General features: G+C 46.0%; 1 protein-coding gene across 1 annotated transcript in view; it reads left to right on the plus strand.

Annotated features, from left to right (window-relative positions):
• The window catches only part of LOC144132771 (carboxy-terminal domain RNA polymerase II polypeptide A small phosphatase 1-like), a 91272-nt gene that overhangs the window by 58565 nt on the left and 7089 nt on the right, over positions 1 to 25618 (plus strand). Inside the window, exon 5 of the mRNA XM_077665423.1 lies at positions 18257 to 18343. Coding sequence (XP_077521549.1) covers positions 18257 to 18343 — 87 coding nt within the window. The remainder of the gene's footprint in view (positions 1 to 18256; positions 18344 to 25618) is intronic.

Below are 25618 nucleotides of genomic sequence, written 5' to 3' on the forward strand. Positions count from 1 at the left end.
CGATTTTTGGGTCTCTTCTTGTCCTCTGGTTCTGAAGGGGCCGTTCAGTCAGATGTTTCCTAAAACCAACCTTCATCACGTGGATTATCTCCTGGTCCAAGGGTTGAAGCACCAATGTTGCGTTCGGTGGCAGGAAGCGAAGTGCAATGTTGCTTAGCGCTGCAGCGGTGGAAACAGATTCATAGCGACCTTGGCCTGTCAAGTCGTCGTTCCAAGGTCTTAGCCATTTGGCGAAAACGTTCGCGGGTTATCCACGCTCTTTGATTGGACCTGTGGGTTGCCAGCACCGGAAGCACATTCTTCAAGCATCGTAGAGACTAGAGACGTGTTTTTTCCGATCACAAGTGGTCAAAACTTCGTTGACCCATCCATGTTGGTGGCGAACAACTTTGGATTTCTTCTCAGCTTGTTCAACTCGCTTGATTATTTCTAGTTTCATGGAAAACGGGAAGTTCTGCTGTTTCGTGGCTGCCATCGCGCATGCACACAGACAACAAAAAACGTGTGAAATTCCCACTGGCACACAATGCACCGAACGTGTGAACTGCATCACAACGCGGGTACAACTGACTCAACGTGCTGAAGACACTTATTCTAGGGCTTTATTCAGAGTTTGTGTCAGAATAAAAAGCGCCACAATCTGTCACAGTGGCCGCACCTGATTGGTCAAAACGCCAGAAGCGGATGTCTGTTCAGATGTCTGTTCATTTGAGATTGTGGGCAGCGGCAGGATGTCACTGCAGTGTGATTGCAGCAGGGAAACGTCCAACGGCTCTTTTGCTCTTTGCCAACAAATGGAACGAGACCAATGCGAGAGAAGAAACATGCAGCCACAAGTTGAGTTGCCCATCGGATTCCACTGTAAAGGGGTAATATAGAAAGTTCTTTATTTGCCCAGTGGACTTCAACAAATAGAAACAATAGCTCAGATACCTTTTTCTGCACCGTAAAGGCCGGAGGTGTACTTAAAAAAGAAAATATTGTACACAACTAAGCATGGCTTTTCAGGGAAAGAAGGCGGCCGCTACAGCCGTCGATCAGCAATGGTGAATACAAGGTAGCTAGCATGTTCGTACAACACTGTGTTTTAGATTTATCTTGAGGGTAAAAGGGAACAGAGAGGAAAATTTGTGGCATGCACTCACTCTCTGCAGAATGCGTGCTCCGTGCCGTGTTGAACCAAGATGCCGTGACGAATTGCCACCTGCAACATCGCTGAACATGAGTTGCTGCAGACGGTAATTTACGCTTTTCATTCCTTTATGCAGGCACTCCAAGAACCGCGAGATGCCGCTGATAGGTTTTAAATTTTTCTGCTGCCTATATATAAAAGGGATGAGCTAAAAAAATCTTGCTGTGTTTCTCTTCATAGATGCGTTGGGAGACTTCGCAGACGAAGTTTTCATATGTTCGCCACGGTACGAAGTGCAGGCATGCCCAGACTGACTCCTGATAACTAACTTGCAAGCTAACTCGTGAGCTCAATGCAGAGACACACTACCGCGGCTGCCGAAAAACCACCTCTGGCATGTAAAATGCGTCGGTGTAGCAGCACGTCGCTGGCGACTGATCATCCGCGCACATGAGTGGTTTCACGCTGCAGACATTACACATGGGCATGATGCAGGTTGCTTAAACAGCTAATAGAGAGTTCTAGAATAGGAAATGCACATTTGCGTGCAGTAAACGCAAGTATTTTGCCGGTCAATATGATTTATGTTACATCATTCAATATACGCAGGCGAGATAACTCCAGTGATAGTGGTGCCATACGGTTTTAATGAAGAGAACAATTTCTACAACAAACCGGTGCTCGTTAGGCCAAGAAGGTACCGAATCGTCCAGCAAAATAAAAAAACAGGCCAAATTTATTGGGCATCCAATTTGTTTAGGCAAGGTAAGATGAAGCGAAAATTCCGTACCCAGTTTATAGCCAGTTCACGGGCCGAAAAACGCAGTAACTCCGAAGAGTTCACTCCGAAGCGAGAGGCTGCACTTCAGAGCGCACCGCCATGTTGTCTGTCTTCGAGCATCTGCTGCTGGAAGAGCATACGCTATGTGTCTGACGTCACCGTCAGACCTCTTCGACCCTTTTCGCTGCATCCGAACCACCACATCCGCTTCCGGCATTTCAACCAATCGTGTAGCCGCTACGGCAGATTATGACTCTTTTTATTATGACACAAACTCTGAATATGGACCCTGGTTGGCTGGGTACGCGCCCAGTGCCTACATCACGGAAAATCCACGTCATCATTGGTCTGCGCGTGCTACGTAGCACCAATAGCACCCACAAGTCCATGCAGAAAAGCTAACCTTCGGAGATGTGCTGAGGGAGAGCCAGCTTCTTGAGTCGCCCGGTATTGCCCGAAGTTCGATCTATCGGATGTGACTGCTAATTTTTGGACGATATAGCCATACATTTTGCTATTTGCCTCAGAACACGACAAATCTACACTTTCAGTGTAAACGGGCAAAAATAGTTCACATGATAAACAAATGAGAAAGATTTCTCATTGGATAAATGCTGCCTTTCCATTCGTCTTTCTCTCTCTCTCTCCTAGTGGCTGCTGTTGGAACCGTAGGTGGGCCACTCGCTGCGGCTTCCCGCTTCCACTGCAAGTTTGACAGAGATGCGCAAGCGTCATTTGCTGCCCGTGGGCATACTGTACAGTTAATTTTGCAGCGAAAGCATGCGCAAGGGAATCGCGCTGCATGAGAGTGGACATGTTGCTGATGTTACATCGCAGAGGGATGGTAATGTTTGCCACGGGCGAGCATCGCTGGCCCTTGATAGATGAGCAGCTGATCATAGTATGTCGTCTCTGCTGACAGGCATTTATCCAATGAGAAATCTTTCTCGTTTGTCACGTGAACTATTTTCACCTGTTTACACTGAAAGTGTAGATTTCTCGTGTTTTGAGGCTGTGTCAATGGACTTCTGACTGACACAGGTGCGAGGTTGTGTAAAGGCAGTGATAGTAAAGCTGGGAAGAACTAATGCACTTAATAATTCGCAAGTAAAATTGATCGCCGTTTTTTAGGTGGTAACTACGTATTTGTTGCTGAACTGAGATGAAACAAGCCTCGCTTTCACGTGCGTCACGGTGTTCATCACTTGAAGGAATGCTGACATATTACATTTTATAGCTATGTAGCTTGTTATACTGCAATTAACGTGCAAAAGCTAAATATTCAAATTCTTTACAAGAGAGTAATTTTATTGCGGCTGGTGAATTGTGCGGTCAGCCTGATAAGGCACAGAAATCGACCCTCTGACGAAAGAATTCTTTTCATTTGGTTTGCCGTATGCATATTTGAAGTTTTGCTCGTTACAAGTGCGGAGTGAATGCATGCTCTTTTCGGGGCAAGCCATTGAGATTGTACCAGAAAGGCATATCGCTGAAACGATGTCCCTACTGACCAGAGCAAACCGTTTTTTCTTAAGTTTGCATTTGAAGGGAGGGTACATTCGCTTCGCATGGCAAGGGGGCTTTCTAGGTGCAGTATCTGTTGTACAGACAAGGTGGTCCAGTCCAGTCCGGTCTATTCCATCTCATGCACAAACATAACAAATAGAGGCCAGCAACATTCCAAGCAGTAACAATGCAAACGAAGGTCTGTAAAGTTAGTGAAATTGAGCATGACACGTAAAACACTTGCAGGGCAGCATGACTAGTATGTGTGTTAGCTACAGGCACCGTAGCTCTGAAGTTCAAGCTTGGACTGCCATGAAGTCGTATTACAAAGTGCTCGCAAGCAATGGAATTTCTCGAGAAAGAGTACAGCGCTCACAAATGCAAGTGCAATAATACAGCCGCTTGAGATCGAGTGGCCGTGGTAATAAACAGTGCAGTCGGCCTGACAGATTATCATCATTTATATAGTGGAGAGCGTCCATCGATAATTTTAAAGCGACAGGCTGCATTTAAGGGTTAAGTATGGAGCGACAGTCAGTGTCACGATAAACGTGGGTACACGGTCTTGTGTGGTGCTTTCTTTTAAGCAGTCACCTGCTTCTCAATGTAGCCAAATCATTGTTAGAAGCATACAGAAAACAGTGAGCCACTCACAACTTGGCTCCGCGTCCCCCATCTCAGCTTCTCACTTCAACTTTTTTTTTTCTTTAAAAGCACACATTGAAAGGAGGCCGATGTGTCGCATTTGCAAACAGTGCGCCTGTTTTGCATTTTGCGAGCCTTAATGAGGACACTTCGTGTGAAAACGATCACTGAATGGTGGTTGGGGGACAGAAGTACAAAAACAAAAGTTTGTGCCGGGTTCAGTTTGCACGCTAGAGTGTTTATTTCTGTTTTTCTTGTTAAACAGCCGCGATCTGCTGCTGTTGAGGGAAGGTGTGGAGAAGTCACAAGAGCGTGTTCCTGGGCAGTTTATCAGCTTTTGAGCAACCAGCTGTGCAGAAGTACATTCCTTTATCTCACCGAAAAACAGTGCGCTTACACGGGACAGCGAAAGACACACACACACATCGGTGAGATCATGCACCAACTGGCCCGGCAACTATTCTTGATGCATTCCTTTATGTCACTGAAGGTGTATATGAAAATAGATTTGCGGCTAATCAATACTGAAGATGATGTAAGCTATGAAAACTCAAGCACATCGTAAACGGATGGGGAAAGCTGCACATGCGGCCTGGCCCACCCATGCTCTGCAGGCTTCCTGACAGGTAGCACAGCCATCGTAATGTGCACGGCGTATACATTCATGTTGTAGCTTTACGGTGCTTAGAAATTGATATTAACAATAATTCAGCTGTGGCGGACAAATTTTGATGGAGGAGAAATTTAGAGGCCCATGTACTGTGATATCAGTGAACATTTCTCAGTTGTCATTAGTGCTCAGGTCCAGTAAGCTTTCGGCACTTTTTCATTGCTACCGTATTTACTCAAATGTAACGCGAGTTTTTTTCCACGATTTTTTCCTCTTAAAGTCCACCCTCACGTTATGATCAAATACCGCACTTTGATTGGCCTAACGCAGAGATTCGGTGCAGCTATTTCAAAGCAATCAGCTTGGTTTCAGTTTCCGCAGTTTTGCGATCTTATGCTGGCAACATGGGTACCATGGAAGCCAAATCCTCATTCATGCAAAGTCAAAGCATTGTTGTTCCGTCATTTTTTGTGTTTGTTGCGGCCTCGCACTGAATGCGTCATCGCGTCGTGTTGTGGCAACGTTCGTTTTAACAGAAAAGTGATCCTGTTAGCTGAAGAGGTTGGGAATGCTGCGGCAGCTCGAAGACTTGTCCTCAACGAGTCAACCATCCGCGGATGGCGGCTGCAGTGGGAGGGGCTTTTTAAATGTGAGCCCGACCACAAAAGATTTAGTGTGCCTCGCCACAGCCATCACATCGAGCTGGATAAAAAGTGGTGGACTTTATTATCGAGTAGCGCAACCATCTCATGGGGGTCAGTGTCGAGCTGATCCATTGGAAAGTTAGAGACGCTGATCGGGAGATGAGAAGTGCGGAGCATCTCATGGGTGGGCCCAAACGTTCATGAAGAGGAATGGGTTCTTTCTGCGGCGAACAACATCGATACGACAGAAGTTACCGGGAGACTTCGATAGCGAAAAGGAGGACTCCGAAAGTGGGGACATGTTTGCCACGATGTCTATTAAAGGTACTTTGTTTTGCATCCTTAAGCTTCGCGTTACATTCGTGGTTTTATTTTTTCCCGCTGGGTAGCTTGTAAAGGCACCCCTCGCATTACATTCGTAGTCGCGTTACATTCGAGTAAATACGGTATATTCAAGATGGCTGCCATTGTTTGCGCCGAAGAAATGAACTACGCGCTGGGTCTTAAGTTCAGTGTTTTGAGACTGGTGATGCAGGTGTGGCGGCTGCAGCAACGTAAAATTTTCAGCTGTTCCACGCGATTTCGTGGTGCAGTTGTTTGCGATGCACGGGATTTCGCGAGACGACAACGGGCTGTGGTTGTTAGTGAAGTACTTGTTTTGGCTGGACGCCGGCGTTAGGATGACGTGCTGTGGAACCGCAGCAGTGACGACGACGGCTGTACTAGTGGGGAAAATGGTGCAAATGTAGATGAGTAGTCCAGTGACTAATACATTTTCGTTGTGGAATGTGCCCACAGGCACGCCGTGCTTTTTTCTTTTCTGACATGCGAAAGGAAGCGGGGGTCGATTTGCGTCTTTGCCGCTAAGGGCCTTGGAGGTGAAGGCGCCCGTCCGGGACCTTTGGAGCCCAAAGATGCAGCCTTCAAGAACCTGCGATCAGCATGCCAAAAAGTAAAAGCGATGAAAAAAAAATAGATGCAGCCAACAATGTTTGAAAACATCTTTAAAAATACGAATGTTGTTTCTGGCTTTGCTTTTTCTATGGGTGTTTATATTTTATGCACCGATTTCAAGACAGTAAAAGTGTTGCATCAACATCGACTGCCCTGGGGGACAAGGCAATACACAAAACCTGCTGTTGCTGATGGGCGTAGCTGTTGCAGTTCTTTTAAGGAAACAATTAGAATAAACAATTGCCTGAGCTCAACGAGTGAATATAATTCCCCATTTTAATTTTAAAACTCGTGTTAGCCGCCTCAAGCAGTGCAGCGGGTGCTAAGCCTCAATGGCTGTTCCACCTTCGGGCTGCACCATGTTGCTGTGTCCCTGCTCCTTTGAGCTTTCGCTCCTTTGGTTTAAAGAGGTGCCTTTGCTGGAAAGGCCTTTAAGAAACGCCATGTGACAGGGGTATTACAATTGTGTAAATACGGCAACTCCTTCCCACCAAGCGAACATATTAAACTTCGTGCTTGGCGCATGGTGGCCTTGGTTGCCTATGTGCCATAAAACCCCAAAAAACACACACATAGTGGTTGTCTGCCGCTGTGTTCTTCAGTGCCAATGGCAAAAAATATAGTAGTAAACCTCCATGATCATTTTTTTCTTGGGGAACCTTAGTATGAGCCTCTCCCAACTTGTAACACTGCAAAACAGTTGGTTGCGGAAAGCATTGTGAAGCAGGAGTTGCATGTGCGGAGATGGCCCTAATTGTGACAGAGGTGGAAGTGAAATTTGCTACATGTGTGAGAAAGCTGCAGAGGCCAAAATTGGCGATGCCGAAAAAGCTGCAGTTGGTAACACTGGGCCATGGTCCTTGGCGTCCTGTATTACTCCGCTGGCCAAACGCAATAATAAACGAAATCAGCTTTTTAACGTTTGACTATATTAAACAAACCAGGCATCAAAATTCTAGAGCTTATAATTTTTGCCTTGTAATTAGGTTCTTGTTTAGGTAACAGGAAAAGTTTTAACAAGACTACTTTTTGTCATGGAGGAATCTGTGCGGCGGTCCTGAATGTGGGCACATCTTCACTGCAGACATAAAGGGGCTCTCAAAGGGGCGGTATGCCAGGGATGTTAAATTACGCTGCTTCACGAATATTGTCCGGCAAGTATTTGTTTAATGCGCTTTGTAGAAACTGAGTTATCTTTAGTCAAAATTTGAATTTCAGCATGTTCGCGCCTTTCCCTCTCCTCTCGTCACTTTTTTCACACTGGAAGGTCGGCGCTCCTCCACCAGGCCCACTTCTGGCAGCGGAGCTTCCCGACCAGCCGGAGCTACGCGGCTTATTGGCCGCGTCCTTGGTAGCTGCCTGACGTCTCAAAGAATCTAACCAATAGGCATCTCTCACCTTGTCTACGTAGATGCGAGTGACGGAGGAGGGTGCGAGCATGTAAAAGTCGCCGGGAAGGGCTCGCCAAGTTTCGCACGTGATTGTGGGTCTTCTGCTGCGAGTAGAAATGTACTGCTTGGCTCAGGTGTTCATGACAACACAATGCAGTGATTGAGTGAGTTCATGTGTTCTCCTCAGAAGGTGTTTCAGAGCCCCTTTAAAGCGGCTCAGAAACACCTTTCAAGGAGATCACATCAACTCGCTCAATCAGTGCATTATGGTGTCACCAACACCTCAGCCAAATAGTACATTTTTACATGCAGCAGAGAACGCATGATCACACGCCTAAGTTAACGAGCCCTTTTCAGCGACTTTTTCATGCTCGCACCCTCCCCCATTCTCCCCCATTGCACGCTCCTGTGTATACAAGTTCAGAGATGGCTATTGGTTAGGCTCTTTCAGACGATAGGCAGCTACCATGGCCACGGCCAGTAAGCCGCGTAGCTCCTGCGGGGCAGGAAGGTCTGCTCCAGCGTTGAAGCCGGGTTACGAGTGCTGACATTTCAGCTTGCAAAAACTGACTAGAGGAGAGGGAAAGGGTGTGAAGACGCTGAAATTCATATTCTGACTTCAGATAAGTCAGCTTCTACAAAGCACATTAAAAAAATTCTTGCTTGAGGATATTCATTAAGTGGCATCCTTTACCAGGAACACCGCGCCTTTATTGAGAGCCCCTTTCAGAGGCCCTTAACCCTTTGATGCCGTACATGTATGGGGGCGGTTTTCCGTCCCGCAAGGTCTTAGCCGTACGGGAACAGTTTCAACCCTCCGTTTGAAACTTTGCACCATAATTACGTATGCTCACCGGGAGGTGCTGCCACCTCCTAGGACTTAAAAGAAGAGTGAAATTTGATTGTGCTACCTTCTTGCGGAGATAAACAGAACCGATTTCTAGCTGCAGCATGTCGCGCGGGCTGCGGCAACCCCCTTTCGTTGTTTGGGTTTCACTGCTTGATCGCAGTGGAGGCACGCAATACTTCATCACGCAGGTGATTTTTCGCCATCTGTTTTCACCTTCGACGGCTCACAATCACGGCAGGTTGTGGCCTCTTTGCTCCTGCCAGAAGCATCCGAATTGGATTATTTAAAATTTTTTTATGAAGAATTTGTGTTGCTCATCGTCATAACAAGTACGGTAGTTAAAAAAACAGGCGCATGTCACTCCGGCGCATTGTGGCTAAAAGCCTGGGCAGCCGTGGACCTCCCGGAGCTTTACCGCTTCTAGGTAATAGTGCTGCTTATGGGCCTGGTGTGGACGGACACCCTGTGAGACTATTGGTTGATGGACCCGATGCTGCTGACCCAGTTTTTTTCTGTAAACCGCTTTGTTCTGCTGTACGTCCAGCACTTCAGTTCGATAACAGAGCAATCCGATCGCCTAAGGGCCATCAGAGTTGTCATGGAGGCCATTCAGGAAAAATTTTTGACTTTTCCTTCCATCCCAAAATTTATGCATAGATGAGTGGCTGATGCCTCGGAGAATCCGCCTTTCATTCCGGCAGTACATACCATCCAAAAGACACCGGTTCGGAGTGAAGATGTTCATGATGGTGTGACCTGAAAACTGCATATGTACTAAGGTTTCTAGTTTATACAGGAACAACAGTTAGCCTGGCCAAAAGAAAGCTTGGTTATGCGAGCTCTGTTGTTGCTGACCTTCTACCAGACTTCCTTGAAAAAGGACACTCTCTGTTTGTGGACAATTGGTACACGAGCCCAGTGCTGTTTGAATTTCTGCAGAGCAACAGAACAAATGCATGCGGAACTGTGCGAATCAACAGGAAGGGCCTGCCCTCTTTCAAAAAAACGAAGGAGGGTGAAACAGAAAGCTTCCACACAAACACTCTGTCTGCTTGTCTTGAAATGGTTTAACAAGCACGAGGTCACTCTTTTGACATCAGTGCATGGACTCTAGATGCAAGAATCCGATAAGGTGGACAGAGCGACCAGAGAAAAAGAAAAAAAGGCCTGCATGTGTACTTGAATATACGAAGAAAATGGCACTCTTCGACAAAGTAGACATGCATCTTAGTTTCAGTGAAAGCACCAGGAAAACTGAAGTGGAACAAGTTGTTTTTTCACCTGCTCAACATGACGTTTATTCTCTGTCGCGTGAGAACTAGCACCCCGATGAAGCTTGATGCGTTTAGAAAGAGTGGACCCAAATATTGGAACAGTACCAGACCCAGATCCAACGAACAAGGCGCAGGAAACGTACTGCAGACAACCCGCTACGACTGTCGGCGCGCCACTTCCCAGAGAGGGTGCCTCAGACCTCTGCCTAAGGCAGCCACACGCAGCGAAGATGCCATGTGTGCCAACACAACTCGTCGCCCCAAGAGGAAAACAGACATGCGTATTATGTGTGCAGACTGCGATAATGCACTATGCGTAGGCCAGTGTTTCAAGGAATACCACACTATGAAATACTATTGAACAGTTTGAAGTTCTGAGTGATGCTGACACCAAAATACTATTCCTGATTTTTTCTTACAATTTCTTCATGGCTTTACGCATTTTGTGCATTCAAAATCTGCAATAAAGTAATTTATTTGACCATCTGGGAAAGCTTTTTAAAATTTGACCCTCAAAGGGATAAAGTTGTATACGACTGTGGACACGACATCAAGGGAGAGGTGCAAAGCGAAAGATGTCTATTGCATACATTCAACAAAACTTCGCTTCTTGCAATCATCTTGAGGTTCATTACACGTGAGGTTTTTTTATTTTTCTGGTGATAATTTACCGTTTTTCAATATTTCTCTGGAGTGATAGTAGTAGTAGACCTTTATTCGGCCATAATTTACAGGCCGAGCATGTCGACTGTCTGGGCGACCGGACGTCACAGTTCTTCCCCTTCAGTGCCAAGCCAGTCGAGCCAGGGGGTGATGGATAGAGAGAGGAGCGGATAGGAACCCGACTGCTGAGCAGCCGGGGCAGTTAGGACAGGAAGCGTCAGATTGGTAGCGATAGAGAAAGAGGCGAGAGGAGGTGATGACAGCATTCATTTGGATTCGCCGAAGAAGGCGAGCCTCCGGCACAGTGCGTGATGGATGAGAGGGAGGGTAGAAGAGCTTGTAGAGGCAGAGCTTGAGATAGACCTCCTTTATGGTGCGGCACAGGGTGAGTCTTCCAAGGGCTTGGGCTAGGGGATCAACGGCGCCCGGTAAAGAGTGTCGTGGGCGAGCTGATGGGCCAGCTTATTGCCGTCAATCCCCGAGTTCCCAGGGAAACAGCGGAGGAAAACGATGGAAGGCTGTGTGTGTGTGAAGGGGGCAGGGTTCAGTTCTGTATGTGGCGGATAGCTGTATAACAGCCTGAATACAGTGTGTACTCAGGGAGAGAGGGAAGGAGGGCAAATGACTGGAGAGCATGCGCAATGGCAAGGACCTCTAGGGACAATGCGTCCAGAGGGCGCAGGTACGGTCGCTGGTGTGGGTTTCAGGTGCAGGGAGGTGGGGATGGTATAGGGCGTAGCCACAGGAACCTCGAGGATCCACGAAAGAGGCATCCCTGTAGGCCACACCCTGAGTATCGAAGACGGGGGAATGGTGCTGCGCGGTCGCGTGACGACAGCCGGCATGCAGGACGGGGGACATGTTGGTCCGGAGGGGAAGGATATGAAGATTGGGAGCCGGGGTGGGAATAGGAGAGGTTAAGGTGGAGATGGGAATGGGACAGATATCCCCCTGAGCCAATAAGTACTGACCCTGGCGGGTAAGGGAAAGCCGGGCAAGCTGCGAGTCATGGTGGAGAGTGAGAAGAGAACGAAGAGGATGGAAGAGGCCTGTGGCAAAGAGCTTAGCGGTTGAGGTATTGATAGGGAGGTTGAGAGCTGCCTTGTAAAGGTCCACAAGGGCAGTCTCGAACGCTAAGTTGAGTCTGAGTGTAGGAAATATAGGGTACAAAGTACAAGACTTCGTTGAGGGTGAAAACATGGGCAACGCGGCATGCATGGCTCTCGTGGAGACCTGAGCGCCGACTGACCACGCGCCGCAGGAGGTGAGTAAGAGTGGCAGGTGGTGACAGCGTGGTGGAGGGCTTGCATGCTCCTTGCTTCATTCAAAGGGAAGCCACGAACTTTGCACTGGGTGGTGACAGGAATGGGACAGCCAGAAAGTTGGAGAGAGACGAAATGGTTGTGCGAGCGCTGGTATGAGGAGTGGTTGAGAAGAAGCTCAGATTTCTCCTCAGCAGGACAGAGACCGGCGGTGGTGAGAAAAGAGTTGGTTAGATCAAGGCCACGTTGCAGGGTGTCCTGTACGTGACCGGGAGAGCCAGACAAACACCAGAGAGTGATGTCGTCGGCGTAAAAGATGGCTGGCTGGATGGATGGATGGCAAAAGATGGGCTGGCTGGGAGGTGAGAGGGGCCATAGCTAGACTGAAAAGGGAAGGAGAGAGAACAGCACCTTGAGGAGTGCCGCGGGTGAGGCGGTGAGGATCGGACAGATGGGTGTCTACGCGAAAGCGAGCCACTGTGTTAGAGAGAAATGAGCGGATGTAAGAGTACATGCGGGAGGCACAGGCCAGGGAGACGAGTTGAGAAAGGGTGTGGTCATGGCACATACCGCCGAAGGCCTTGCGGACATCGACGGTCGCAAGTGCATGAATTTGGGTTGGGGGAGCTGAGAGAAAGGTGTGCTGGATAATCAGGAACATGTTCTGTGCACAGACGCGGCGTTGGAAGCCAATAAGAAAATTGGGGAAGAACTCCCTCTCTTCGAGAAAATTAGAGTGACGAGTCAGGGCCATTCGCTCAAGGGTCTTACCAACGCACGATGTCAGGGAGATTGGGCGGAGGTTAGAGAGAGAGGGAATTTTGCCCAGCTTTGCAATCCTAGAAATGAGAGAGGAGGTCCAGGAGCTCTGCAGGCAGCTGCTGTACCAGCCATCATTGTACGTCTCAAGGAGGAATTCTTTGGTGCGGTCAGGAAGGTCACAAAGTGTTTTGTATGTGATGGCGTCCTCACCGGGAGCCGAGTGAGTAGCATTGGCAGCCAGAGCCGCTTTGAGCTCCCGGAAAGTGAACGGTGGCCCAGATAGGGGTTAGGTCTGCCCAAGTATGCCTGGTAGGAAGGAGCAAGAGGGGGCGGGAGGTACAAAGAGGCGAGCAGATCAAAAACATCGGAGGGGGTTCCTTAGTGCCAAGGAGGGATTTAAAGAGAGACCATGTGGATCGCGAGCGCCGTGCAGATTCAAGACCCTCACAAAGCACACTCCAACGAGAGTGTTCAAGGGAGGCGCAGTGGGCGGCGATCTCGGCTCGCAGAGCTGTGATCCGAGAGGAAAGTTGGGTATTTTGGGGTTGGGAACGGAAGGAGCGTTGAAGACGTTTATGGCGACGCCATAAACTGAGAAGGTGATGGTCCGGGTTTGGGATTGGGTGACGTTAGTGAACGCGATAGCTACTGGACGTCAGCGCTGCGGAGATGTGCGACGTCCAGTCATCGTAAGATTGAAAGGAGTCGGAAGCGAGATTAGTGCTAAAGGCGTTCCAGTCAATGTGAGTGACCGGATGACATCGAGGGTTGTGGGAAAAAGAGGTGGTAATATGGATGAGAAAGTGGTCACTGAGAAGAGTTACGGCTGTGACCTGCCAGTGAAAGGAAAGTGAGCCCCGAGAGAAGGTGAGGTCGGGTGTCGTGGGGCGCTGCGAGACAGTGCCCGCTCGTGTAGGGAAGTGAGGAGTATTAAGAAGGGTGAGGTGGCGTTCCCGGGCCAGACAGTGGAGGAGGCGGCCGGGTTTGAGGGTTTGGGGGTAGCCCCAGAATGTGTGAGTGCCATTAAAGTCACCACCAAGGAGAAGTTGGGAGGTAGAAGGGAGAGAGTGAAGGAACTCTAATTTCATTGATGATAAGAAGTATAACATTGTATGGGGCGATGATTTTAACATTGATATGTTGTGTAATAATACTATTCAGAACAATTTTGAAATTCTTCTTTCTTCAAATGGCTGCTCAAACATAATAAAAGAACCCACTCACTTTACTTCCAACACGGCAACGTTGCTTGATCTTTTTATTACTAATTTTGATATAGCCCTTATTAAGAGTGGTGTACTCTGGTGTGGCATTAGTGACCACATGGGAATTTATATGTGTAAAGAAAAACATCGTACAAAGAGGCTGTCTGATCAGCCTTATTACCGCCAAATAATCTCTGAGCATAGACTGAACACCTTCAGCAGAGAAGTAGAAAATGAGACATGGCATGAAATTTGTTCAATAATGTGTCCTAATAACGCATACCACATTTTTTTACGCAAGTTTATCGCTCTGTATCAAAATAATTTCCCCCTTACGAAGGTAACAAAACGAAGAAGAATTAGGAAGCCATGGATTTCATCGTCTTTGTTGCATCGCATCAAGGTAAAAAACAAAATTTACTGGAAATTTATCAAAACGAGAGACCCTGATGACTGGACACAGTACAAAGCTTATCGCAACCAATTAAACCGTGATATTAGAACCGCTAAGGACTGTTACTACAGTGACATCTTTGAGAGTATAGGTGGTCGTACGGATCTATTGTGGAAACAGCTTTCCAACATCATTAACCCTTCAAGTATTACCAAAGCTCCTGATATTTTAACAGTTAATGGTGTTGAGATGAGTAGGTTTGACTTGGCTAATGCGTTTAATGATTCCTTGTTTGATAACTTGCGGTCCCAACATAACCCGGAAGCGATCGAATTTCTAGAGACTGACAACTCGCAGAGTGTTTTTCTTACTGCAGTTGACAACGAAGAAGTTCAGCCAATCTTCAGGGAACTACACAATAGCCCACCGCATGATGCGGACGGACTTCAATTTTCTCCTGTTAAGTATGTTATAGACGTTATTTCACCCTCACTGATTCATATCTTTAATCTATGTCTTAACACTGGTGCGTTTCCCACGGAGACGCAAGTTGCTAGAGTACTGCCTGTATTTAAAAAAGGTGATCGTAATAATATCGCCAACTATAGACCAATATCCCTTCTACCAGTGTTTTCGAAAAGTCTTGAAAAAGTGGTCGCTAATCGCCTGCACCAATTTTTGGATCGCCACACTATTATTACCCGATCTGAACACGGTTTTCAGAAAGGATTTTATACTGAAACTGCATTGGTGGCCCAAAAAGAATTTATCTTAGAAAACTTTGAAGAAAAAAAGATTACACTTGCGGTTTTCATAGACTTTAAAACAGCCTTCGACAGCATTAGTCATGACACTCTTCTTGCGAAAATTCAGAGATATGGTATCAGGGGCCATGTGCTAGAGCTAATTCGTTCTTATCTTTCGCACAGAAATCAATATGTCGACATCAGTGGATGCTCCTCGCGCATGACTCAAATCAAAACTGGCGTCCCGCAAGGGAGTATCTTAGGTCCACTTCTGTTTAATTTATACATCAATGACATTACCACTATTAATACGAATGCATACTTTATAATATACGCGGACGACACAGGCATATTCTTCAGTGATTACAACCCCGATGATCTCATATCCTTGTAAATAGGACGCTTTCAGCGCTTGTCCACTGGGTAAACTGTAATGCTCTACAGATAAATGTTTCGAAAACGAAAGCAATGTTCTTTCGTACGAAATGAAAAATATTAAGTTTCTCCAGACAACTCTGCTGTGTCTCGAGTAGTATAGAAATTGTTCACACCTTTAAAACATTAGGAATCTGGTTTACGGAAAAACTGCTTTGGGATACACATATTGATCATATATGCCTTAAGGTTGCTCGTGTAGTTGGCGTACTGTCACGTTATCGCCATTTTTTCTCTACCTCAATTAAACTGCTTCTGTTTAAAACCATCTTCATGTTACATTTGCATTACTGCAACCTAGTTTGGGGAGCTGCTACAAAGACCACTCTTCAAAATATTTACCTCCTTCAAAAGAAGGCCTTAAGAATTATTTTCAACCAACCTTACGATTATCCTTCCTCCGCCCTTTTTCACAATAGTAACGTGCCGAGAATATTTAGTCTCTATGATATACGTCTGCCCTTGCGCTACAAACAGGAAACACGGGACAAAATTTCAACAATATCTCAAATTGCTAACCTTGAGCTCCTTGTGCCTACATACCCGCTACGCCGTCTGGGGCACTACACACTTAACACACCACGAACTAACTATGGGATATAGATGCTTAGATATTATCTTCCCGCACTACTCAATCGTCTCTTTGATGCAGGCATTGACAATAATAAATGCAGCAATGCTGACCACCTGGCGTTCTTTCACAAATAATTCTCTTTTGTTATGGTTTGTGGTTCTTACGTATACGGTAGAAATATTCAGGCTCGTTGAATGCTTATCGTAACCCGTCAGCACGCCAATATCATGCTGTCTTCATTCATGTATGTTGAAAATTGTTCTTTTATGCGTTGTCAATGTGTTCACGGCTGTGAAATTAAGTGCTATAATCTCTGCGCATATAGAATGTTTAAATAATTCTTTCAGTGCATGCTTTGAATTTTATATATTGCTTGTTCTTTATGTTATATTGCGCGCTTAGTTTGTGTTCCCGCTGTTCGTTCACAGATTGTGAATCATGCCTTAGGTTGATGTATGCCTTTCTTGTTTGCACGTGGCCAATGGCGCCACTGTTGCTGGATGTTGTGGACCTCGGGAGCTTGTCAAGCTACGTCTTTTTTTCCCGGGGCCCACTGCTCTCTGTAGCAAGAAATAAATAAACTGAACTGAACTGAACTGAACTTGCCCAGGGCGGAGAATAAAAGAGGTAGTGACAGGGGGGTTGTAGAAAGACAAAAGGACGAGTGAGGTGCGGGAAGAAGGGTGGTAGCTGGATTATATTTTCTTTTCTGATGTGACAACTGCCGTGTGGTGCAAAAGTACTTGAGCTTTACCCATAGTTGAGCTAATACAGGGATTGGCAGAGGGCATTTTGAGCACTGCCCATAGGCGAAGAGGCTTCTATCAATGAACAGTAGTATAAAAGAAAACAAATTATCCAATAACTGACATAAAAAAAATCTAAGTAAATATGTAAGTGTCGGTATATACCCCGTGTTTCAGGAAAGCTTGCCACTAATTTTTAAAAATAGGCTTTTTGAGGTAAAAGGATGGCTTTTTGGGTAAAGTAATACCAGTTTTGACGGGAATCAGAGAGCACATGAATCATGGTCAAATCGCGAATAGTGGCCAAAATTTTTTTTGATAACTTTTTTTAATCTGGTGATGGCTCAGTAGTTATGGCACTCGGCTGCTGACCCGAAAGACTCGGTTTTAGACAGTTCAGACATTTGTGTGCGAACTGCATTATAAAAAATGAAAACCAAAAAAAGTTGCGGTGTAAAATAAAAATTGAAGATTGTCTTCTCGCATAGCATGTATTCAAAATTGGAGTGAATGTTGAACCAGTCTTCTTATACATCTTGTCAAGCCTGCAGGCTTTCTACAAGGTGTAAAAGAGAAAGTCTGTAAGAAAAAAATGTTCTTCAGATATAATGTTGAAATTTTGTTCGTTTAAGTTTGAAAGTTATGCTAACATGCAAAAAAATTTTAACTAAAATTATTCAAAAAATAAAAAGTTGGTGTTGAAAGTTATATCCCCTTTTAAGTAATAAGCTTGTAAAGTAAAATGTAGTCGTTAACAGTACAACTATACAGATAGGCACTTAGTTGCAATCAGATTTGTTGCCGACCATTAGTGATACTAGCCATGCCTGTTTTCAGACTTCCAAAAAAAGCCTAGTCTCTGTGGCTCAGAAAAAATTTTGGCGGTTCCTTACACAATTCGAAAACCAAATTGCATCACTCCGTGGTGCACTTTCCCTGTGAACTTCTCTGCCTCGCGTATGCTGCGGTGCTCCTCGCTGTTCAAGCCACCATTGTTGCTGCTGCTGTCATATGTTGCCAGGACACGCTGAGGAATACTTGTGTTGTTTGCGGATGAAATGTGTGTGGTGAAGAAGTGTTTGCCGTGTTGATTTTGGTCCATTCTCTCCGAATGTATGTTGTAACAGAATCTACTGGATATGAAGTGTAGTCAGTGACAGAGCTAGGAGGAGCTGCCATCTTCACAGATCAGTATGTTATGGCCGATTATCCGTTAAAACCTGATCCTCTGTAGCGAGGTTGCACAAAAATTATTGAAGGTGGGAATTACACGGCATTTAATTTGATATTCGCTTACATGGCTTTGCTTATGTGGTTGAACTGCTGCCTTTTGCTGCTGCTTGTATTCCACATTCAATCACTGTTAATCGGCCACAGTGCTGTGTAGATGCAGGGTAAACATTGCTGCAAGGTTTACCAGGAACCTACAGCGGAAGAGTTGTGTAGCCTTGCTTTGTGAAGTTGTGAGGAAGCTAGCCACTGTAATGCCATGGCTTTTAGCTCTGTTGCAGTCTTGTTGTGTTAAGTGCACTCCTATTGTATTGCTGCAGGAAAAGAATGTGTAAGTAGCCTTAATGCTTGTAAAATTGTTATTTAGGCATTTACAGATGTTATGTAGAGCAGATTCAGTTCTTTTTGTTTGCTGGTGTCCCCCTGTGAATGAACTGATTCCTCATGTGCAGGACCTGGGCCGGCTGGGCCGGGACCTGCACCGGGTGGTGATCATCGACAACTCTCCTGCCTCTTACGTCTTCCACCCGGGCAATGCAGTGAGTGGCTTCTCTTGTACAAATGCCATCTTTGGCAAGAATTAGGTATTGGTGATGGCTATGCCTCACATTGTTTGCAAGCATTGCACAGAGGTTGGAAAGATGAGAACATGCTAGCATCGCTGGGTCATAGCACTGTGTGCATTTGTTTAGGTTCATGCTTTGGTTTCAGATATGTGCAGGCGACTTTGTGCCAACACAAATTGCTTAGTGGCTTTGGCATATAGCGCAACGGGTGCACTGAAATAGGTGCACATACAAGTGGCTAATTTTGTTTTCTGGATGCATTTACTTCTCTTCATATCTTCTGAACATGTTTGTAACCACCTTGCATACCTGTTCATACACAGGGATGCAAGGCAGAGAGCTAGGGGAGTTGGTACTGATTCGCACTTGAACGAACAGCACAAAAAGGCATAGAACCAAAAGGCCCACGACGAGTGACGAGTGCTGACTTGCAGCTAGTGTACTGTATTAACTTGGTTCTAACATGCCCTTGATTGTTATGAGCGCCTATTTTTGACGATTGCAATGTGCGTCAGATTTTCATGCTTAAAGAAATGAATCTTCTTACTTTGATTCTCACTTTGAACAACCTTTACTCAATAGGAACCAACCACTGTAATGTCACGAAGAAGTAAACCGGGCTGCCACCTCGCTCGCTTTCCCCCATCTGGCTGGCAAAAACGTCATCACTTATCGTCGCTGTCAATGCCTCCTTGTTGCTCTCAATGGCCCTAAGCATTTCATCCTTGGTGCTTTCCATGACATTTGAACTTTCGCACATCTTGAAGGCCTTTTTGACCATGCCAGATGTGATAGTGCATTTACCAATCCCGTCAAGTCTCATGCAACGCGGCATTCTTCATCTTGTTGGTTGGTGTGAAATGTGTGGCAGCCATCTACAAACCACTCTGTGTAGAGTGTCCAAAACCTCTCCACCGGCTTGTTGAGGCTGATATGCAGCTGCTGCAGCTCTAGCGTCATGTCAGAGTATGGCATCAAGGTCAGTGTTGCATACGTTGAGCGCCCGTCCAGTTCAGGATGAGGTACGTGTCTATCCACCCTTTCTGATTGGTGGGCACAATATCATCGCTTGGGTACACTGTGCCTTTAGGGAGCATCTTGCGTTTGGAAACTAGGAATGGAGGCATGCAGCAAAGCATTACGGTGACACTCATCTTCTCTTCACCAACAGATGAAACGTGCACTTGTTTTGTCCACTTGGTCTCCACAGTTGGGGTGGCTGGCATGTCGAAGTAGAGTGGTGCTTGGTTAGCATTTTCAATTTGCACGAGCTGGTAGCTGTGCTTATGATGCAGACTCGGGACATAACACTGAAAAGCTTTCATATTCTGTTGGCAATTTGTAGCATATTCCCGTTTGCCTTTTGAGTGGAAATCCACACCTTTTCATAAAGTTTAAAATCCAGCACCTTCTGACTTGGAACTCCATCCGCATTAGTCATTTCTGCTGCACCAGCTGCATAGCCCTAACGTTTAATATTTCTGTAGTCAAAGACCTGTGGTCTGCTCGCTGTTTCATGAAGTCGGCAAACTCTTCTATTTCTGAGAAGAGGCCCTTCTTTGGCCCGCTGAAACCCTTCAGAGTCGACTTGTTGGCGAAAATCCTGTCTCTGTTTCCGCCAGCCACGAACACAAGTTCCAGGAACACCAAGTGCACGTGAGGTGGCCAAATCTGCCTTTTTTGAAAGATGTGGTGCTCTCTGGGGAGTGGCAAAAATACATCTGCTACTGGTTGAAAACAGACACATGTGGGAGACGCAAGTGCGATCAGATTCCACAAAGGGGCATTGTAGTCGGATGTTCTCGGTGCAGAGGCATGCGCCGGTGGTGATCAGTCACGCCAAGTTGGCTGTGTCTGTAGAAACCCATGCGCAGGACGTCCGACACGCCATCTGTCGTTGCTGACCTGAAAGATGCGTGGATTCCGGCCATGGCAGTCTCATTTCGATGGAGGCAAAATTCTAGAGGACCGTGTGCTGTGCGATGTCAGTGCACATTAAAGAACCCCAGGTGGTCGAAACTTCCGGAGTACCCCACTGCGGCATCCCTCATAATACGAGTCGCTTTGGGACGTTAAACCCCATAAACCATAAACCAAGTGAAGCAAAAAATAGGGGTGTGCTAATTTTGACATCCTCAAATATGAATCAGACACAAGTATGAAGAAAAAAATGCCTTCGAGTATTGAATATCTGTTCTGTATGAATAAAATTTCAGGAAAAAGTAAATGGGCAAATGTTGTCCTTCACTTTTTACATAGTGTATTGTCTTTGCAATCGAAATGAACACAACTAAACTGGCTCAGCACCATATTTAAAAAAAAAAACAATTGACCACAGAAAACATGACCTCATTTGTACGGACTTCAAAGGACTGCAACAAATACCCGAATTATCCAAAGGTCAAGTTATTAATGCCCCTCCGGCCCCCTGAAGAAAATGAAAATTCCGAAAATGCAGTGATGCCTTGTTTGAGAGGGCTGGATTGCACAAAACGGCAAAACCTCTGTGACGAGCTTGCAGGTTTGGTGTGCTGGAAGAAAAACTCTGACCTAATTAGGGGAATGCACATTGGCATCAGAATGGCGGGACTCCTTCAAAATAATTAGCCGTCGATTACGCTTCTTGGTAATGCGATTTTTAAGTGTGGCTGCTGCGACACTCGAACCATAGGCGACTGCACATGGAACACATAGTGCCGAATGGAGGCTGCACTGGGTTTCAATTTGAACACCGTGCATAGCGTTCTGCTGCCGATGAACCTCTTCTGGGCGAATGGCCAGCACGTGCACAGCATGTGCTATCCTTGTGCCATCTCTAGCTAGCGACACATACCTTACCTACGATGCGATCGGTGAGGCTACTCGGGTGTTGCGGGTTGCCGTTGTCCAACCTGCCTTCATGCTATCGCTGCACCCTCCTCCTTCGCTTTCCTTTTAGCGCTGTTTTTGCTGTCTGGCCCATGATAGCCTTGGTTGCTTATGTTCCATTAAACCCAACACAACGCAATTGTTTTTGCTGTCGCCATCTCTCATCTTCCACTGCACTCGCTCGGTTATGCGGCTCAACCCAGGATCGGGTGCATAAGAGCTGCGCTCTAGAAGAAAATAAATGCCCACTGATACGCCAGTTGGCATTTTAAAGCAGCACACAGCTAGATTGGACGGCTAGCGAATGCACGACCGATAGCCAATGTTTCTTTAGGCGAAACTATGTGGCCAGTTGATTTTTTGGCGTAGCGACATGTGCTCTCCTATTGTTGTCATGCCTGCCGTTGTGTGCACGTCACAGGTGCACACATTTTTCAGTGCACCTTGCAGGAGGCGGTCTTTCGTGACATCTCTACTCTGGTTCCCGTAGAGAGCCCAGTGCGAAATTCTGCTAGTGGGCTATTCTGCATATCTTAGTTGCCTAAAACGAGGTGGTGGAACTCACGCTACAAGAGTTATGTAGGCAAGAGGATGAGTACGATGGGTGTGAGCATTCAGCATGTAGCACATTATGGAAGGGCCCAAGAAAACCCCGCACTGCTTTCACATTGTGATTGTTGGATGCCGGTGGTCGGCCATCCTCCTCGTCGTGTGTGATATGTGGAAAAGCCCACTTGCAGAATTTCACACAAGTTCCAAGCTTAGAAGCATCCCAATGTGATCAGTCCACACAATAAACAACAACAAAGAAATTGGAGCAGATGCCTCTGTACTGTTTTCCTGAACTCGAATTTGGGATAATTTGCCCCAATATTGTGGTTATGCCACAGACAGATTTATCAAAGTTGACGCGGTAATCGATTGCTACTGAATATTCAGAAATTCTCAAGTGTCAATTTCTCTAACCGAATACTAACCAAATGAGAAACATACGATATTTACACAATTTTGAGTTGACCTTTTATTTTTTTTATTTTGAAAATTTGAATTGGAGGCGTCAACATACAATCGAAGCCAAAGCATAGTACCATAAATAAAGGTGAGACAGACGATGTCAGGGATGCTACAGCGTGGTTCACTTTTATGTTTGCTCTACGGCTCTGTCCAGTAGCATTCAGCTGTTCTGCGTGCTTGTTCAGAAGGATTTTTTTAATTTTAAGTGCGCACTCTGCGTTTATGGGAGTGTCAACAACAGTTGATGGAAGGGCCACCGTTACAATCACGGCGGCGCCGCCACTCGGTACAGCAGTGCTTCCGGGGAGTGTCTGTAGCTGATGGAAGAGCCTTTGCGCTTACGCATGGTTTCTCTTTGGCTCTGTTTGATGCATTTGACTTGATTGCTGGCCTAGTTTTTCCAGTTTTTAATGTAGTGCTTCGTCAGTCGTCATTTGTGCTCTGAGGCTGGTAAGTGCTCAGTGCTCGTTCACGGCTACATTCAAGATGGCTGTTATTTATGCCAAAGAAACGAACAGTTGTGCGCCGGGCCGCAATTCCAAGTTTCAGAAGGGATGATGCAGGTGTGGTGGCTGTGGTTGTTTGTATGCTGTGGTAGTTACTCTAGATATATTGTCATGACTGATATAAGTACAAAATACTGTAAATTTATTTTCTGCAGCTTATCATAGCTTGAATATGGATAAAATAGCATTTTATGAATATTTCACGGGCACCTAATTTCACTAATCAAATGTGGCAGGTCCCTTATTGCTCGTTAAGTTTCCCACTGTCTTGCGCTACGCGCGTGGAACAGCTATTGCAAAGGTGAACTTGCAAAGGTGAACTTGAGGAAGCGTGATGAAGGCCATTCACGCATCATGGAAGAGCACCAGGACGCTGCATAGAAGGGGTACTGCGTGGTAGATACCTGGAAATAAATATTTTTCAGTCAGCTTGAATTCTGCCTACAGTCGAATCCGGATATATCAAACCAACATATTTCGAATTATTGTCTGTATCGAACACAAAGATTATCCTCTTGAAAATACTATGTAAAAGTGTAGGACAGTTGCGTAGTATATCGAACTCCAGTTTCGCCGGCCGTTCGATATTTCGAACGCCGCGCCGGGCCCCTGCAAAGTGCGCTCTCCCCAAAGACACTCGCATCTCCGGTTGCTCAACGCGCGGCACGGAGGGCGAGCGGAGACGTTTGCAAGCCATTATTCCTCGGGAAAGAGAGAAAACTGGTCATAAGTGATGGCAGTGCCTCCTCACTGGTGAGGGAAACGAGAACTGGAAAGAGCCAGGTGGTGGTTGCGCCCGCGGTGCCCTATGACTGGCACAACTAGCACCAACGGCTTATTTCCGCTGAGTTTTCTTCCTCTCTGTCCTTCATTTCCCTTTGTGCCTTTGTCATTCCTTCGTTGACTCTGCTGACTCCCCGACTCGACCGACGTCAGTGGACTCCATCGGCCAGTGCGAGGCTGTCGCATTTTTTTTGTGCATGTCTGTTTCAACGCTCCGATTGTAGCGTGCGTGACTGCTGTCATCTAATGAGCTGTGGCACCCACGGACGTAAAAAAGAGAAAGAATCTGGAGTTCGCAACAAAGCTTGAGGTGATCTGGCACGTCAAGAATGGTGAAAAGAAGTCCTCCGCGGCACACGCAATCGGCATTCCGCGGAGCACTCTAAGTAGGCTGTTAAAAAACAAGCAGGACATCACGCTCAAAGCAGGTGAGCAAAGTCGCTCGGGAGCACGTCGTGTGCACCCTGCTGCTTTTGACAATGTTCAGAAGGCGCTGTATGCGTGGTTTTTCGGAAGTCCAAGCGAAAAATATCCCTGTGGATGGCCCCATGTGAATGGAGAATGCCACATGGTTTGCCACGGCTCTTGGTGAAGAAAACTTTTACAGTAGCACTGGGTGGCTGCAATGGTTTAAAAACCGCCACAGCATTGGGCGAAAAGCAATTTCAGGCGAAAGTTGGGCTGTCAGTAGCCAGGAGATTCAGCAGTGGGTTTCAGAGGAGTAGCCGAAAATCGCTGCAAAGTTTTCGCGTGCTGCAGTCTTCAGTGCAGACTAGACTGGTCTCTTTTGGCAAATGCTGCCGATTAAGATGCTCTATCTCGGTGGGAGCTCATGAGTAACAAAAGTAAAAACAGCGCTAATTTTTACACAAACCACACAGAAAGACCAGACAGGACGGGTGCTGACTCAAACTATGTTTGTTGAAAGCCACATGTTGCATATATATAGCCCGAAGAATGTGAACGCATGCACACTTCTTACATGGTAAAAAAGGAAAAGAAAATAAATAACAAAAAAGCACTCAAACCAAACCTACTCATTATTGCATATTGTTTAGCAATCTATGCTCACTTTCTCGTAGGGAGATAGAAGTGGTGCTGACGCACATGCCACCTCTCTCTATAATAAAAAAGGCTTCTGCCAGTTCCCGAGCTAATCTATCTTTGCTTCTAGCTAGAATTTTAATCTCGCCAAGTAATGCTGCAACGGCGGATTCCTCCAACGGCGGAGTTGGAGGAATCTCCGCTGGGATCACCTATTAGCAATAAGCTTCTATTGGTCAATCCACACTGTTTCTTCAGCTAAATGCTAGGATAAAAAGCAGGCACTTAATGGGACATTTATTTAGAGGCAGTAGCCATTAACGAGCTTTGCAAAGGTTGTATATAGGTACCAATGTCAGCAGCTTTGTCGCATTGCGCGTTCTTGTGTTTCTCATTAAATGTTTCTTTATACATTACTTAAATAAATTTACCTATGTTCTAAATCTTTACCTTCCTTAGTTCTGTATGTACAGTTTTATGGAGCGCACCTTTAATCCGAAATGAAACACACTCGATTTGCTTCAGAGCTTCGTATGTACAGTTATATTGGGGACACATGTATTTATTATAGTTCAGTAAACTGATGGGTTAGTTGGTTCATTATGCACAGATGGTGGAACCAGTGAAACTGACGCAGGACAAAGGAGGCACACGGCGGTGTTATGTGTGTGCCTCCTTGTTCTTGTCCTGCATCAGTTTCACTCGTTCCACCATCTGTGTATTTATTATAGTTTTGCTCTCAAGACAAATATATACATTTCCGCTGTCCACGTAATTACAACATAGCTAGCAGATGTCTTCATTTGTAGATTTAGAACTTCGACTGAGGTCGGCGCAGCTCTTCTCAATGGTCACAAGTAGCTCTGCCACCAATTTCTTGCTGTTTTCCTATAGATGGAGTGGAGGAATTGATTTTCATTTTCGTTATCGGCGCCTTTACAAAGTAAACTGCCATAATAAAGTCAGCTTTTACTGCAACTGGATATTTGATGCATGAAGCTTGGTCTTCAATGTGTGCAGTAAATGAGGCGTT

The sequence above is a fragment of the Amblyomma americanum genome, chromosome 1, assembly GCF_052857255.1.
Source record: "Amblyomma americanum isolate KBUSLIRL-KWMA chromosome 1, ASM5285725v1, whole genome shotgun sequence".
NCBI lineage: Eukaryota > Metazoa > Arthropoda > Arachnida > Ixodida > Ixodidae > Amblyomma > Amblyomma americanum.